Here is an 18,469-nt window from a genome sequence, read left to right on the forward strand (position 1 = left end):
TCTGCAAGCTTGAAAGAGATCGAGGTGTTATTGTTGAAAATACCGAAGCCAGTGGCCTCATTGATTCGTGACCCATCAGTGTAGAACATTTTATGGCTGTCAATGTGTTGGTATTTACTTATGAATATTTTAGGGATCTCCAGAGAGCGCTGGTAATCCGGGATTCCACGAATTTCCTCTTGCATGGACGTGTCGAAAAATAAAGTGGAATCGGGAGAATCTAGTATATTAACACATGTCAGAACATAACTAGAAGGCGTTATTTCTTGTGATATGTGATTGAAGTACACTGTCATGAATCTGGTTTGGGATTGAAGCTCGACAAGTCTTTCGAAATTTTCAATTACAAGTGGATTCATAACCTCACATCGTATAAGTAAACGAGAGGAGAGATCCCAGATTCGATCTTTTAAGGGAAGAACTCCCGCTAGAACTTCAAGACTCATTGCATGGAACCTAAGGCGATCCGTAAACAACGATACTGTATTCCTTCCAATTTAATAATGTGAGTGTTTGCAGCTGAACGGAAACAGAAGCACCCATATTCCATTACTGAAAGTATCGTTGTTTGATACAATCTTATCACGTCACTTGGATGAGCACCCCACCAAGATCCGGTTATTGTTCGGAGAAAATTTATCCTTTGTTGGCACTTCTTTATCAGATACCTAATGTGGCCTCCCCATGTACCTTTAGAATCGAACCAAATTCCGAGATATTTAAAGGTCATGACTTGGGCTATCGTTCTACCAACCAACTGAAGCTGAGCTGGATCACGCTTCCTTGAAAAAACAACCAACTCTGGAACGCTGAAAGTATACTTTTTAGTGGTTCAGAAATATTGGAAAACGGAGTGTGTATCTTCGTCGCGAGCGGTTGACTCTTGTAGAGCTCCCTTCGAGTCGGTTAATTTTATCATTTTCGGCGCAGTTTACTGCCTCGTGGTTATCGAAAGTGTCAGTAAGGGTGCAATTCAACGATTATACATAGTTAAGTGGCTTATAAAAGCATTTTCGGCATGTTTTTGACTGACGCGAGTGTGTGTTGTGAAAATCGAATTTCGGCAAATGAAAAAAAAATATCTTTTCCTCGCATTACGGGCCGTCGATTCCCGATGCAATAAAAGTGCACAGAAACATCTAGAAACACAGTGTAAATTCTAAAAATAGTGAAAAATGGGTTTTCAGAGAAAAAAAATTCCATCCGAAAAGTGAAAAAAATTAGACCTGTGCGCCGCCGCGCCACGCCGCCGCCGCCGGTAAATTTTAACAAACGCCGACGCCGAACGGTAAACCGGCGGCGCGCCGCCGACGCATTTTTCTCACGCCGACAATTCGCGAACTCGAAAATCATTGACTCATAATTTTATCTACAAATCTAGGAACATTGTCTATGGTCCAAATATACGACATTAACTGATTCATGATTTATCACATATTGATCTTTATTTGGTATTAGTGGTTGTGAATTAGATCACAAAATTAACAAATTCTTGATATTTTCTCGAAAATCATTACACGACATTTGGAATATAATTCATGGATCCATTCTTGCTTCGCAAACAATTATAAGGAACTCAGACTATTATTCATGGATTATTCGCTCTGCTCTTTGGTTTTGAAATTTCTATGTGAGCTATTGTGCACAATAGCTAACAACCAGTCTCATAGGCGCGATTAGATACAAGGAAACTACTAGGATCTGTAACCTTGTTATTCTTTTGCTAAGATTCAGTGTAATGTTTGAAATCAATTGAAACTGCACTGAGGAACAAAAATACATTACATTGCCACAATTCATGTCCGTGAAATAATTAAGAAGACTATAAAACACGTGACTCTGTGTAAAAAATCCGACGGTAAGCTCAAGACTAAAATATTACGATAACACGAAGAGAATTTACGAAAATCGTTGCACATCGTTCAATTCTTGACTTTTTTAGTCAATAAAGTTAATACAAGATAATGTATCATCAAGTTATCATAAACATATTAAACATACTCAGACACAACCACCGACTAAACATTTGAGTATAATGCCATCTTTTTTGCGTGAATTAGTTTTGTGAAAACACAAAAAATATTTTCAATACGAGGTTTATTTATCATTGATTGACTAGTGGCCTATTTTGATTTTTTTTTCTCGAAGAATAGTTGGGCAGTGATCTTGACTTTTCGCTATGCTGGTGTACTGATGTGGCGATGCAGAGGGTAAGAGGCCGGTGCGGAAACAACTCTCCAGTGCAAGCACTTGGACGAGTTCACTACCGCAGAAGACGTCGTCGCAGCCGTCAAGGAGCACTGCGGCGTCACAATCGAGCGGGCCTCTGTGCGATTGAGAGACGGACCCTCTGGCACCCAAGTAGCCTACCTCAGGCTACTGAATGCGGATGCCAAAAAGGTAACCGAGAAAGGGAAGCTGAAGATCGGCTGGTCAGTATGCCCTATTAGTATACCCCAGCCGCCTTCAGTGGACAGGTGCTATCGGTGCCTAGAATCCGGCCATAAAGCATACGAATGCAAAGGCATAGATAGGAGCAAGCTATGTCGTCGCTGCGGCGAGGAGGGGCATAAAGAGCGGGGGTGCACTAAGGTATATAAGTGCCTTATCTGCACCGCTAAGAAGCAAGCCCATAAACATGCTATGGGCGGACCTTCGTGTCCCTTCGGCGAGTTAAATAAGAAGAAGCCGTGAGAGTCACACAGCTAAATCTTAACCATTGTGCAGCAGCCCAACAGCTGCTGTGGCAGTCGGTCTCGGAGTCGAGGACAGATGTCGCCCTCTTATCAGACCCGTACAGCATCCCTGCCGGCAACGGCAATTGGGTGTCGGACGGGTCTGGAATGGTGGCAATCTGTACAACGGGAAGGTTCCCGGTTCAAGAGGTAATACACCCCTCCGCCGAGGGTGTGGCGATTGCCAAGATCAATGGTGTGTTCTATTGCAGCTGCTACGCCCCACCAAGGTGGCCAATAGAACAGTTCTACCAGATGATCGACAGGCTCTCGTCGGACCTCGTGGGCCGGAAACCGGTAGTAATAGCGGGAGACTTCAACGCTTGGGCAGTGGAGTGGGGCAGCCGCTGTACAAATAGCAGGGGTCAAGCGCTAATGGAAGCGTTTGCGAAACTCGATACTGTGCTAGCTAATGATGGCTCCGCTAGTACATTCCGTAGAAACGGAGTGGAGGCGTGGATTGAATTGACCTTTGCCAGCCCGAGTCTGGCTCCAGGCATGGAATGGAGGGTAGACGAAGGCTACACCCATAGCGATCATTTAGCAATCCGCTTTAAGATCAACTATGGTGTGCAGCATCCGAGGGCGGGAGATCCCTGTCAGGTACGCGGGTGGAAGTCCAATCACTTCGACAGCGAAGCTTTCACCGCGGCCCTGGGACTGGAGGCCAACACCGACAGTCTAAGCGGGGATGCGCTGGTAGCTGTTCTATCACGCGCGTGCGACGCCACTATGCCGAGAAAAACACTGCCAAGAAACGGTAGATGCCCGGTATACTGGTGGAGTGCCGAGATTGCAGCTCTACGGTCAGCCTGTTTCAGAGCTAGACGTAGGATGCAAAGAGCTCGCACCGAGGATGCAAGAGAGAACCGCCGTGAAGTGTTTCGAGCTGCGAAATTAGCCCTTAACAAGGCTATTAAAAGCAGTAAGAGAGCGTGTTTCGACAACCTGTGTGAGAGTGCCAACGCGAATCCGTGGGGTGACGCCTACCGGATTGTGATGGCCAAGACCAAAGAGGGCTCCTCACCCCCAGAACGGTCTCCGGACCGGTTGGCAACGATTATCGAAGTACTCTTCCCGTCTCGAGCCACAAGCCCCTGGCCACCTGCACTACGAGACAGTGCGGGCACGGTCGAAATGGTGGCTCCAGTGACGAATGAAGAACTACTCGTAGTGGCTAAATCCCTAGCAATAAACAAAGCTCCAGGGCCGGATGGAGTTCCAAACAACGCTCTCAAGGCAGCGATCATAGCGAACCCGAACATGTTCAGGCTAGCTATGCAGAGATGCCTTGACGAGTGCCGTTTCCCCGATAGATGGAAAAGGCAGAAACTGGTGCTGTTGCCGAAGCCCGGGAAGCCGCCAGGCGACCCATCGGCGTACAGACCAATCTGTCTGATAGACACGACTGGCAAACTGCTTGAGAGGATCATCCTCAACAGGCTAACCCCGTACTCAGAAGGTACGGACGGCCTGTCAAGCAACCAGTTTGGCTTTCGGGAGGGTAAGTCCACGGTGGACTCTATCAACTCAGTGATAAAGACTGCCGAGATAGCGATCCAACGAAAAAGGGGAGGCATTCGATACTGTGCGTTAGTGACACTTGACGTGAAAAACGCATTCAACAGCGCAAGAAGGGATACCATCGCGCTCTCGCTACACCGGCTTAACCTACCGGTGGGTCTGTACCGGATCCTGGAAAGCTACTTCCAGAACCGCGTACTGTTATACTGTTCTAAGACTGAAATTCCCTCCTGGGGTCAAGATCGTCGGCTTTGCCAAAGACGTAACCTTGGAGGTCTACGGGGAGTCAATCCCTGAGGTAGAACTAACTGCAGAACACGCGATCAATACGGTGGAGGAATGGATGAGCGCAAGAATCCTGGAGCTCGCTCAGCATAAGACGGAGGTAGTTATCGTCAACAATCGCAAGTCGGCACAACATCCATGTTGGAGAAGTCGTGATCACCTCACAGCGGAGTCTGAATTCTCTCCGAGTCATTATAGACGATAAGCTGACCTTCGGCAGCCACGTCGACTATACATGCAAGAAAGCGTCGACTACTGTTGCGGCACTATCGAGGATGATATCCAACAGCTCAAAGGTGTGCGCCAGTAGACGTAGGTTACTGGCAGGCGTTGCCGTATCTATCCGCAGGTACGGCGGCCCGTCATGATCAAGAGCACTGAGGGTAACCAGTTACCTATAGAAACTGGAGAGCACCTACCGCGTGATGTGCCTCAGAGTGATATCTGCTTACCGCACGGTATCACACGATGCATCCTGCGTGATAGCGAGCATGATGCCAGTCGGGCTGGTCATCCGGGAAGATGGGGAGTGCTTCGAACTACGTGGAAATAGAGGAGCCCGCGAGCGCACCAGGGTGACCTCGGTCGTCAGATGGCAGTGTGAGTGGGATAACTCCTCGAAAGGTAGGTGGACCCACCGGCTGATACCTAACATATCGAGCTGGGTGGGCAGGCCCCATGGGGAAGTTCACTTCCATCTGACACAATTCCTGTCAGAAAAATAAAAAAATAGATCTGGTTGCAAGAATTACATTTTGTGCAATTTGTTCAACAGATGTCGGTAGTACAGCGTGGGCGATGATTTTTTTTAGAATTTTCTTCAAGTTGTAACGTCTGTTTGTATGTGCTGCGAAGTCTGTTACAAGAGAAACCGACAATTTGGGAAAGGAATTGTACTGCAGGATTTTTTTTAGGTACATTGGCGTCAATATTCGCCACGCCGGCGCGCCGCCGCCGTTGGGGTCCAACGGTGTGACGCCGCCAACGCCGCCGGCCAAATATCTTGCTTACGCCGCCGCCGATTAAAAATGCATCGGCGCACACCTCTAAAAAAAATACGGCAATAAGAAAAATTAGCATATTCAAATAATTGGCGTTTCACCAGCGACTAGCGACTACCAGGTGTCGCCCCAAAATTCTTCGCCCGAAAAATAGGTGTCAAACCAGCCGGTCGGTGCTCAGCTAATTTCGTCCACGTCCCTTGTTACCTATTTTTTATGGGGTATTCCATAGGCGGAGCTATCTTTGGAAATGAGCCGCCTTGGATATTCAACTGTTTTTTTTTTACTTTATTTTATTGCGAATGAGTAGAGGTTTTGATTCTTTAATATTCGGGATTGCAGATATTTTGTCGCATGTAAATTTTGGGTGTTCGTTGATGTGATGGCACTGTAAGGGAACACGTATCTGCCGGTCGGCAATCTTTTCTTTGGACTGAGCTAACTAACTTCTATGTTTGTTTAGGGTTTGTTTTACCAACGGGGGAACTGATCCAAAGAGCTTCACAACACATGGCCTTATTTGAGTGGAATGATGACTTCAATCATGTATAAGGTTTGAGAATTGACAATTTCCGAGAGGGATCGGGGACCGGTAAGCAATTACCTTCAGTTATGTCAGCACGAAGAATAAGTGTTTTGCTGTCACGTTCCTTGGTTAGCTTTCAATTCTATCTCATGCCTCCATGCGAGTCTAAGTCTAATGATGGCATTTGGTCCTTAGACCGGCGACGACTGGGTGCTATCAGCCTTCTGCCAATAGTAGCAGAATGAGAGGGTGCGAACAGATCTAGCCGAGAAAAGAATACCGTAAAAAGAATAGTTGTTCGGAAATAAGCTCCAATAAGACTTTAATTTGACTAGTATCGATGATCGCGGGTCAATAGGTACTGAAAATTCTCCGCGTCTGTTTTAATTAATCTAATTTCAAATTCCGTTATTGGTAACAAGCCCGTCCATCAGGTTAACGATCCTCTGTATTTTCCTTCAATGCTCGATATAATCGTTCGTATACGTGTATTTCACAAACAATCCGATATTAAAAATAGGAAATACTTTCGTTGATTTATAACATCTCGAGCTATCATAACTCTTTGTCTGTATAACGTGTTGTCACTCGGTAGTTTGCAATCCAAAAAATATATCGTGGAGAAGGTATAGCGAAATTAGTCTAAATAATGTCGCAATAAATAGTGATCCGGCCCATTACGCAGATAAGATTATCTTTTCTAGGCAATACTCCCACGATCGGCTATGTGGAGTTGAAATTGCTTTTGTTTAAAAAACATAGGATACTCTCGGTAGCCGACTACCCAGAGTTTAAAAAGAACCAAAAACTAAACAAGATCTTTTTCGAGCGATCGTGTTCTCGAAAACTTACTAAACTACTACCTAATAAACTATGTCCAGGTCACATCGCTTGCATGGAGCGAATCCTAGAACACCAACTTCGCGACACCTATGAAAGAGTCTGACGGACCTTCTGTATAAGATTCCTCATTTCATTCAAACGATCGCTGGGTAAAATCAGCACCGACACGATAGAAACCACGAAAAAATTCATCGCGTGATTGAATATTATTAATAAATATAAGCAGTGCTCCTTATAGCCGGCTATCCGGAGTTCAAGTTGCTTATTTTGCTAATCGCATTAATACAACAAATGATAAATTTCCCAAATTCTCAGCAGCCGGCTGCCCAGAGCAATTATTACATGATAACGCTATTGGCACACTTACTAACAACTCTCCCATTCCCGTGATACATGTGGAGATGCAGAGGATTCCTCGGTCTCTAGTAGCAACATGTATCGGACTAACATTCCTTCCTTTCCCAGAAGATCTGCATTCGGACGTGGCCGGCGTCGGTATTGATCAGCATGCAGGGATCAGAAGAGATTGTACAATGTGGCTCATCATGTTATTCCCAAACATGGTGTTCCAATGAACATTTTGCAACCTAATTTGGTTCTGGTCAATAACGGAGTAGCAACTACGGGCGATCTCTTATGCTTATGCTTATGCTTTTTAGTGGTTCAGAAATATTGAATGCTTTGAAAATCCAATCAACAATTTCAGAAAATTTCAATAAACCTATCCCCGGTTGAGGCTCGGAGGAAGTTGAAGTTTTATTATTTCCAGTAATGGTGTTCTGTTTGGATTGTACATTACCAAAACCGGGAGGGACTGGCTTCGGTATTGCATCGGAATTCTTTAGCTTTGGCCGCAATTTATTAGTTGGAGAAGAAATTTTAAGGCCCTTGCTTGGCAGTTTGGGAAAAGAGGATTGTTTTCTTTTCCTGGATCCTCTAGGTAAAACAAATGATGTACCTTCGGACGCTTCGTCAGAGTCAGACTCTTTCGGCAATAGAATAGCGTATCTGTTTTCTGGGACCGTGGGTTCAGGAGTAGCATTTTTCAGTATTTCTGCATAAGAGCGCTTAGATCTCTCCTTCAAGGATCGTTTAATTTTCTCCTCCCGCAATTTATATATGGGATATGCAAGGAGCTCGTGTGAAGTTTCTCCGCAATGTAAACATTTTTCTAAGTTTTTATTGCATGTATCCTCTTGATGAGGCCCCCCACATTTGCCACACCGTACCTTATTGGAACAGTAAGTGGCTGTGTGGCCAAGCTGTTTACAATTGAGGCAATTCATCACACGAGGGATGAAAAGGCGAACGGGGAGACGAATTTTATTAATGAGAACATGGCTAGGCAAAGCAGACCCAGCGAAAGTTACACGAAATGAATAGGATGGTCGGTAAACTTTTTTCTCTTCTTCAATTGATACTGAGTACAATTGCTTAACATCGAGTATTTTAACTTTATTAAGCAGGGTGTTCTTGAAACAACCAACACCATGCTTAAGTATATCCTCGGCAGTGAGGCTGGGTTCGGAGATGACTCCATCGCATTCTATATCGCGCGAAAGTATATAAACTTTATATTCGCAGGCTACTATCTCGTTAGCTTGTCTAATGTTATCAATGCTAACTCGAAGTTTATCTTTATTTACTTTCACGATCTCTGTTACAGCAGAAAATCGTGAAGTCAGATCCTGTGCAATTTGGACAAGGTTTAATGGCTTTCCTTTCCGCCTGAGGAAAACCTGCCAAGGTCCAGAAGACCCTTGGGGGTATAATTTTATTCTAAGGGGAGTTGAGGGAGGGGGATCAGAAGAATTTTGCTCTTGTGAAATGGAGGATTCCATCTCACTATCCTCCATCTCGCCTACCATACACAGTAAGTAAATTAAATACTAACACTAGCAAAATTATATTAAAATCTACCTGTCCTTCGAAGAGTTGCAGATTATCGCTGTCTCCCTCTGTCACGCTCGGGTTGAACACAGCGCAACCACCACTACCAAGATGGAGCCGCTGTTTACCTGTGGGTCCAGGGGTATTTCCTTATTATGCAGCGTGGCTAGGTACACAAATACACAAAAGCCCGTTTCTGCACTAGCACAGATGAATAAGTGATGATGAAGCGAGACGCTTCACCAACAAGATGCAGCTCTGTCTCACTTAGCGCCGACTGTATGCAGCGTAACCACTACCACCACCAAGGTGGGGCCGCCGCTTACCTGTGGGTCCAGAGGTATTCGCCTGCTACGCAGCGTGGCTAGGTACACAAATACTCAAAATCCCGTATCTGCACTAATACGGATGAATGAATGATGATGAAGCGAGCCAATTCACCAACCAGATGCAGCTCTGTCTCACTCCGTCGCAAGCGCCGGTTGTATGCAGCGCAACCACTACTACCACCAAGGTGGGGCGCCGCTTACCCGAGACTTCGTTGCCTTCGCACCAACACTCGCTTATCGCGTGGTACCACCACCAAACGACCGCTCTCGCAGCCAACAATCCTGCCTGTCTCCGCATCAACACGGCATCAAATACTGACACGGTACACAAACTTCTAGCCTATTCACGGCTTGCACAGCCTTGGTTGCTACAACCAATCAGCAAACACAACCTTTCAAGGCGAAGGCTAAAACTGTTATGGTTGTAACCAGATTAATAGGTATCTGGTAGCATATCAACCAAATGAGAAGAGATACAATAATTTGGATATCTATCGTGTTTAAAAAATTGTATATAACAGACATATAGGGAGATCGAGTATAGCTCCCTAGTAACAAGAGGTTTTATGATAGTTTTATAGCCTCTCATAAAACTTAATACTTAAATTGTTTCCTTTAACGGAGATCTGGTGCTAGATCTGGTGCTGAGCGCACGACCAGACATGTTGCGATAATCGTCACCATAAGCACAGAGACGACCCCACTACACAGGAGATGCTCATCCAATATATAATTACTGGACCCGATATATCATCCAAATGGAGTTACGAGGCTTATTCATCTTTTTGAACCAAAGCTTGTTTGTGCGTTTGGTATTCCTAAACTTCCATTGTTCCTCGAAATTTGCCAATTTTCGAGCACCCTCTGGCAAGAAATACTGAAAAATGTTGAAGCTGCGCGATCTTTCATGACTATCACCTTTTAATGCCTAACTGTTCATCTTTTCTCATTACCATTCGAATCTAAGTGTCCACAAATGCAAGGAGTGCTTTCCATGCTCCATCGAATGGAGAGCATCCTTGGAACTGTAACGATGTGGACATGGTCGTTTAAGGGTAAATATAAAACCATCAGTTTTGTGGGGAGAATGTATGCAGCACAGCCTCTTTTATGATCACCCTCACCACTACTGTCATAATAATTAGCATAAAAGCAATCATTATGTTTAAATAAAGTATTATCATTTCATCGCTAAACATCAATTGTTTGAGTTAGTGAACTATATAAAATGCTGTTGTCGCCGAAAAAGGATTTTTGGTTCCGTGTATTCCGATCAACGGTTGAATGGAAGGCACAACGTAGGACCTAGCCACCAGATGAAACATTATTTCTCTCGTTAATCTGTCGATAAACCGGTGCCAATAACCGCGTTTTCAGTATTCATTAAGTTTTTCATTTGCGTTTTTCCAATGTTGCATATATTCGGCAAAAAAAATCGGGCGATCCGACATTCAAAAAGTCCTTATAGGACCTCTCGCGTACAATTCTGATTGCTCTCTACCCACCACGAAATGGGAGACCGTCCAGTTTGCGCCGGATCTCGTTTCGTCTGACCTTTAATCGCAGTGTCAATAATCATGCCAGTTAAAACCTTGTATACTTCCACTGGAGGAATTTCTTGTTTTGATTCGATTGTTTCGGATATAGTGGACGCGTAGCTATTCAAATCAATATGTGGTGGAGTAGTCATAATAATATTGAAATTATCGCGAATATCATGCAGTAAGATAGATCGGTCACCAACGTGAAGACACCACCCTCCCAGCCCGTGGGAGTTGAAGTCTTACAGAACCAGCTGCGGTGCGATGTATAGGGGAACAATGTCTGCCTTTGATTCGGACTTGACAATCGACAACTTCAATATCTGGTACCGCGGATTAATTCGGCCCTGGCGAATAATGTTAAAATTGTGGAAGATCAACGTCGGAAGTTAACCAAATACTTCGTGTTAAACCTAGGAAAATCATGGAAATGAAATATAGGGACACGTGGGGTTTTGATGTCCTACAAGAAAATTTCTGTTAGTTTCTATGATTTCCGGGACGAGGAGCCACTTACTTAGGTTTTGTAAGGGACCATTCATAAATTACGTAACGCAAAAATTGTCCAAAATTGACTCCCCCCTCCCCCCATGTAACAAATTGTCACAAATTTAGTTATCCCCACCCCCCTCCCCTATTACGTAACAAATTCCTTGAAATTTTTTTTTCTTCGATGAAAACATGTTACGTAACGATCTAGCTTACTCCCCCTCCCCCCTATGTCACAATATGTAACAACTTCTCGAACCCCCTTCCCCCCTAAAAGCGTTACGTAATTTATGAATGGTCCCTAATAGCACCCATCAAAGGAGACTTTCAGGCCTTTACGAAGTAGCTTAGGAGAGGAAATGATTTTCTTTTATTGGAAATTTATAGGCACATTATAACATATTCCTTCAATGGTATTGTCAACTCTCGCTTTTTAGTAGACAATGGAGCGCAGAATTGTTCGCAATGGCGTCATGCCCTGAGGCACAAAAAGGCGAACGGGTAGACGAGTCCCGTTCAAAAGAACAAAGTTTGAACGAATAGATCAGGTGAAAGGCTCGTCATGAAACTGATTGAAAATAAGTTCTCATACTCCTCGATTTATGCTGAACGCATTTGCTTGCAAACCAAAATTTTCACTGACTGAAGCAAAACGTTTTGGGAGGAGCCAACCCCATATTTCACAATTAAGACCCCTGTCGGAGACTACACCATCATTCTCTACTTCCCAGGCGGGTACGTAGGCAAGATACTTCTTCGTACACGACCGATTGTTGTTTAGTTAGTTTACGCGATATATCGATGATGTTAAATGGGTTATATTCGCTTCGGTAGTAGACCTTCTAGGGGTTTGTTGTATTAGACGAATATAATGTATATATATAAAAGGAGATTTATCGGCATTATCTTGCCATCGGATAAATACACCGAAGACCCGTTTTTATCAGCCCCTTTGGTGTATCTATGGTTGACAAAATGGGAGCAATGACCAAACATATTTATTTATTATCTTTTATAAACCGAAGCCGTTAAAACATTCGACATTGGTTGGTTGGCGAAATCGGATCGAAAAGCTGACAAAATTAGAGACTGATAAAAATGGGTTCGACCTCCATTGAACCAGACGGACTGTCTGTTGTCGGAGATACCTTCCCATTAGTCGACACTACGAGTAGAAATCACTCCGAATCTTACTACCAACTCGGGAAAAAAGTGTTTCGCCGGCCCTGCCTACACGTCAACTGTATTTTAGGGGTAATGGTGGTAATTGTATGTTGGAAGTGATGGCTATTATGGTGATCGCCAATAGACGTTTTTCCTCGTTTCTTGAACTTACTGTCCGCCAGTTTAAATGCGGTATTGGCTTTCTCGCTAATGGCATTGGCAATAATGGCAATATTTTTCCCTGATCATGTAATCGCTCCTCGATTTTATCGTAGTCTATTTAGAAGAACTGGGAATATTAAGTATCAGAAGATGCTGGGTGCATTTCTGTTTCCCATATTATTCGACGATTTGGATGTGTTCCAGTAAAATGCTCGACATTTTTGATTGACGCCCTCCACTAGCGCTTCCGGCAGGTTTTTCTCTGTTTTTGTCCATTTCCTAATCGCGTCCTTTTCGTCCTTCCCCTTTTTTTGGTCTCGCGAAGTTCGAAGTTTTTTATCAATGCCCAATAAGTGTCGATAGCAGGATTACCAGAATAATCTGAATTTACACAGATTTTTCAGCCATTTTCAGACCAATAATCTGTATATACAGATATACAGGTTTTTGGGAAATGCTACGAAAACGACTGTTAAAATATTTTTTTTCAGTTTCAGTGAAACTTCTCCTCTGTCTCTCTCAGCTTAGCATTCTATGTTTCAATTATCTTCATTTTTGAGAGTGGTAGCTCAATCAGCAAGGTAAAGGTTTGTAATACTCAGGTTCGCACCAAACACGCCTGGCTGTGCTCTACTCCCAGAAATGTTATTTGTAATGTTTGTTAATTCTCCTAAGATTCGACAGCTACAATGGTTGACTTAATGTATATAAAATTAAATATCAACAAACTATTGAAATGAATTGGAAAATTTAATGAAGAATAAAATTAATCTTCCATTGGTCATATCGATAAAGCTCTACTTTCTGAATGTAAATTATCAGAAAGATTTGTATTGGCTTTTTACGAACATGTAAACAGGTTCCCACTTGACCGATTTCAACCTCAGGTATCTTCCATAGATAATCCAGCCAAAGGTTAATCAACTCAATTGAAGAATCAAAGCAAAACTAAAACGTGTTGTGAGACACCTGTCTGTCAGGCCTGCAATTACAAAAAGGATGATGCTTTAATTTTTATGAAGGAAGTGAAAGGTTATGTAATTTTTGCGGATTCCGACTGTGATGTGCAAATTTCTATTGGCGAATCAAAGCGTGATTGACTCACAGATGGCACGTATGTAAAAATGATGGCGGGAAATTTGACATCCGTCAAAATAAGAAAATTTCTTCAAAACGGACCCCAAAATGGCAAAACCCCATTAGGTAAGTTATAGAAATTAGAGCACTCTAGTTAGAGTGTGGCCAAGAGGCCATGACGTATCCAAACGAACATGAAATTTGACGTATTCGCAATAGAAATACGTTAGATTTCTGCTAGTTTGGATACGTCAAACGCGTCTTGGCTGCACTCTAACTAGAGTGCTCTAATAGAAATCTATCAAAGCTATAACTGCAAAAGTCTTAGGCCACTTGAATAGTTTTAATCGCCGTGTGCTGTTCCCGCGTGTCTGAACTATTTTGGAGCATCCAAAAACCGCATTATCGGATGGACGGATTCTCCGACGTAAACTAGGACGTCCACAATAGAAATTTGCACATCATAGTCGGAATTCGGAAAAATTACATAACCTTTAACTTCCTTCAAAATTAAAGCGTCATCCTTTTTTGTAATTGCAGGCCTGACAGACAGGTGTCTCACAACACGTTTTAGTTTTGCTTTGATTCTTCAATTGTGGACGTCCTGGATTGTGTCGGAGAATCCGTCCATCCGATAATGCGGTTTTCGCAGTCTATCTTACTTGCAATAATATTCGTTGAAGTAAAATGAGCCGCATATAATTTTGGCGCGCTTACCGGATAAGTGCAAGAACTGCTTCCATCTATGAAACATTGGATAGCCAGACGAGGGAACTTTGAAAAAGATGGTAGAACTTCCGGATGCACCAAAATAGTTTAAACACGCGGGAACTAAACAGACTAAGATTTTTGCAGTTATATATTTGATAGATTTCTATAACTTACCTAACGTTGTTTTGCCATTTTGGGTTCCTTTTTGAAGATATTAGAAAAAATTTCTTAAAAACTAAAAAAAAATCACCATATTTTGACGGATGCCAAATTTCCCGTCATCATTTTTGCATACGTGCCATCTGTGTGTCAATCACGCTTTGATTCGCCAATTGATTCGATACAGTTTTTGACACAGATTTCTCGAAAAGAAAATACAAATGAAAAGATTTTTTAGGATAAAAATACTAATTTCCTTTTGGCAAACCTGGTCGATGGGACGGAGTTCAAAACATGGCTATTCGCACAAAACCTATAATATTGGCCTCATACCACTTCAACATGGTTTTGAAATAGTGGCATGACTGCAAATCAGAACAAAACAACGATTTTAAATCACGGTGTCTTAAAAACGGCATAGCCGTTTTTGCAGGCGCTCAGCTTGGTCTCACCCTTGAAGGTGTCTTTCATCAGGTTCACTACGTTTGCCACAAGTGCATATGGCCTGTCAAATCAGGGTTTTCTAAGCTAATTTCGATAACTTTTTCCGTTTAGAATGATCATTCACAGCAAACTTGTCCTAACGCTGGAAACATGCGATTTACATATGCGATTACATATCAAATGATGTGAAGTTCCGTAATCGGATTCACAAAGATCACGCTGAATAGTGGCCATGGAAAAATTGTGTTTGTAATATCCTGTATAAGACGCTGCAATTGTGCTTGAAGAAATGCAATAAATTTTTTGACAATTTCGGACTCACCTTTGGCGGTTATTGGTTGAACGCAAGTGCAAACTAACGCTTGACATGTTCGGATGAAACCCAATTGCGAATTTATTCAACTGGTTCTGGACCAACAAAGTTAGTCGAAGTGCCTACTCTATTCGTCCGCCTTTTCATTTCCAGTAATATCTGGATTACGTTGTACCTATAAATGGTTGACTTGCCTTTAGTAATTTCGATCTCGAAGCTGTCGAACTAAGTGCTTTTAGGGCAATCTGTCTGTTCAGTGGCGGATCCAGGGGGAGGAGCGTCCCGTGGATCCGGACCCCTCCGAAAATGTTCAACTTGTTGAGAAATTTTAAATTAGCTTCATTTATATATTACTTTCAAACTTAAAATAACTTCAAACCAAATTTGGCCACCAAAACTGATTTTCATTTAATGAGGTTTTTACGTATAACGTATTGTAAAATGTTGATACCAAAATCAAAATTTCGGACCGCTCCCGAATTTTTTTTCTGGATCCGCTCCTGCGCATAAGGGTTGCGTCAAAAAATCCGAAAAGCTCATGTGCCTCATAAAAACCGGGACCTTATGACGCACACCTGTTTTCGGATATAATGATGCCGCCTGATGTGTCATAAGCATAAGAGATCGCCCGTAGTAATGATGCCATCTGATGTGTCAATGTCCAAAACATTATGACGCACTATTCGTTGTGACTTTATGACCTGGGATGTTATAATGTAGTTCTTGTGCGCCGTGGTGTCCAAAACTGCGTGCGTCATTGCACTCCGCAGTGCCTTTGCGTCATAACATCTCAATATTATGTGCGGCATATAATCCCGGATAATACGACGTAGTACGGATCTCGGACATTGTAACACTAGAATGATTACGGAATTTAAGATGTGCATTTACACTCCGACCTTATGACACACAATTGTCATAATGTCTCGGACGTTATGACACACATAATTTTTGGACGATATGACCTATTATAATGCAGCTCTCATGGGTTACAATATCTGAAACAACAAGTGCGTCACAGTGTCCAGGATATCGACTGCGACATAACATTTGAAATTGAATGTGCATCATAACGTCCGGAACATTATGACGCACAAGGGGTGCGTCTTAAGATCAAAAATAAATGCGTGTCACAAAATCCGGTGCTTTATGGCGCACATCCCTTTTTGGATGTTACGACGCAGCTTGGTGCGTCATAATGTCTTTCGGCCGTTATGACACGGTGCCAAACATTACATATGTTGATGAATAGTTTTCGAAGGGAATGTTATAGAATCGTAGTTTGGTGGTTTCCAAATATTGTGAAATATATAGGTTCATACAAAGTAATGTCATTTATACTTAGCCCCCCTATGGAATCGTGTTACCTCGTGAAATAACGTGTTGACCTGATTCCTGACTTATATCAAATTCTTTATTATTTTCCTTCAGATCAACGCCAAGACCAACGGAACAAACCATACGCTAGCACCGCCTTGCAAACCACCATTTTCCCGCCAGAAGATAATGTACATCGGTGCCGATGTGACGCATCCCTCGCCGGAGCAGACAAACATACCGAGTGTTGTTGGTGTTACTGCTTCCTACGACTTAGAAGGATTCCGCTACAACTGCAGTTATCGACTGCAGAATCCCAAAGATGAAATGATTCGTGATCTGCAGAACATTGTGACCAAACAGATAAGACTGTTTCAACAGCAGAATGCTTCCCTCCCTGAACTGATTATGTACTATCGCGATGGAGTCTCGGAAGGTCAGTTTTCCGAAATATTGACCATCGAATTGAGAGCTATACAGGCCGCTGGAGCGAGTGTTAGCCCTACATATAAGCCGAAGATCACATTCATAGTGGTGCAGAAACGCCACCATGCTCGATTTTTCCCAACACCCAACTGCCCAACGGAGGGCAGAAACAACAACGTTATGCCAGGGACGATCGTGGATCGGCACATCACCGCTCCGAATCAGTATCAGTTTTTCCTGGTTTCTCACGCCGCCGTACAGGGTGTCGCAAAACCGACAAAGTACTGTGTACTGTATGACGACGAAAACTGCAACCCGGACCAATTACAAGCACTTACGTACAATCTATGCCACATGTTTGCACGCTGCAATCGATCAGTTTCGTATCCAGCGCCCACCTACTACGCGCATTTGGCTGCCTACCGAGGAAGAGTCTACATCAAAGAGTAGGTGAAAACGCAAGGTTATTACGATGCGAGCGTTAAGTTGTTGTTTTTCATTTCAGCCGCCCTCTTAACATGGACAATTTACTGCAGGAATACCAGCGTCTGCAAATTAAAACCGAAATCATCGATGGTCATCCCATGTTCTTCGTCTAAAGCGTTTGATACAAACTACAGTCATACAATCTCGTCTTCGTGCACCGCTATGTGGAATGCGAATAGGAAATTGTATCACCGTTAGTGATATTTTTTAAATAATTTTCTTTTGCCTTGTTAACACATAATAATATTATATTATATCTATAGCCACACAAATATAAAAAAATAAATGATATTTTTTTTATTTAGTGGTCTTGGGGTAACTTGAGACTACAAACTTCAAAGTGTGCAGATTTGCTTTTTGATCCGAAAATTTATTTATTTTGTTCCGTGGACTCACAGAGAACAGACATCCACTATCGAACAAAGATATTTAAAAAACGTGTGTAAACATTTGAATACAATAAACACTAGCGCCGCCACACCAACCTATCCCAACTATCCGTCAAATCCATTCCGGAACTGGTTCGAAATCCTGAATGGGTTCAGTGTGGAATCTTGCTCAAAGAAAACAACCGATTCCGACTCTATCGGTTGATGCATTTGAGCTGGAATTCATGCTGGAAGCCTGAACCGGTTCCGGATCAGTTTGACTGGGTAGAGGAATAACCGCTGTCAATTCTGTCGAACTCAGCCACAAAAAACATGACGACAGTAGCGCACCTGGTTTGGATATCCCAACTACCTTCGAAACCGTTAGAGATTTTACACAAGTTGAATGCTGAAGATGGACGTCTGTTGTCTGTGATTCCATACTGAACCCATTCAGGATTTCGAACCGGAATGGATTTGACGGATAGTTAGGATAGGTTGGTGTGGCGGCGCTAGTGTTTATCGTATTTTAATTCAAGTATTTACACACGTTTTTAAAATATTTTTGTTCGATCATGCATGTCTGTTCTCTGTGATTTTGGCAAGTACAGGGTGTAGGGAATGAGATGGAGAGAAAGCTAGAACAATTAAAATAAATTCTCTGGAGCGGAGAGAATGC

General features: G+C 42.9%; 1 protein-coding gene across 1 annotated transcript in view; it reads left to right on the forward strand.

The window, feature by feature from the left end:
- LOC131687708 (protein argonaute-2) overlaps positions 1 to 17,762 on the forward strand; it is a 45,016-nt gene extending 27,254 nt beyond the window's left edge. Inside the window, exons 8-9 of the mRNA XM_058971802.1 lie at positions 16,625 to 17,382; positions 17,442 to 17,762. Coding sequence (XP_058827785.1) covers positions 16,625 to 17,382; positions 17,442 to 17,535 — 852 coding nt within the window. The 3' untranslated portion in view covers positions 17,536 to 17,762. The remainder of the gene's footprint in view (positions 1 to 16,624; positions 17,383 to 17,441) is intronic.
- Positions 17,763 to 18,469: the final 707 nt, after the last annotated feature.

Source organism: Topomyia yanbarensis, chromosome 3 (assembly GCF_030247195.1).
Source record: "Topomyia yanbarensis strain Yona2022 chromosome 3, ASM3024719v1, whole genome shotgun sequence".
Lineage (NCBI taxonomy): Eukaryota > Metazoa > Arthropoda > Insecta > Diptera > Culicidae > Topomyia > Topomyia yanbarensis.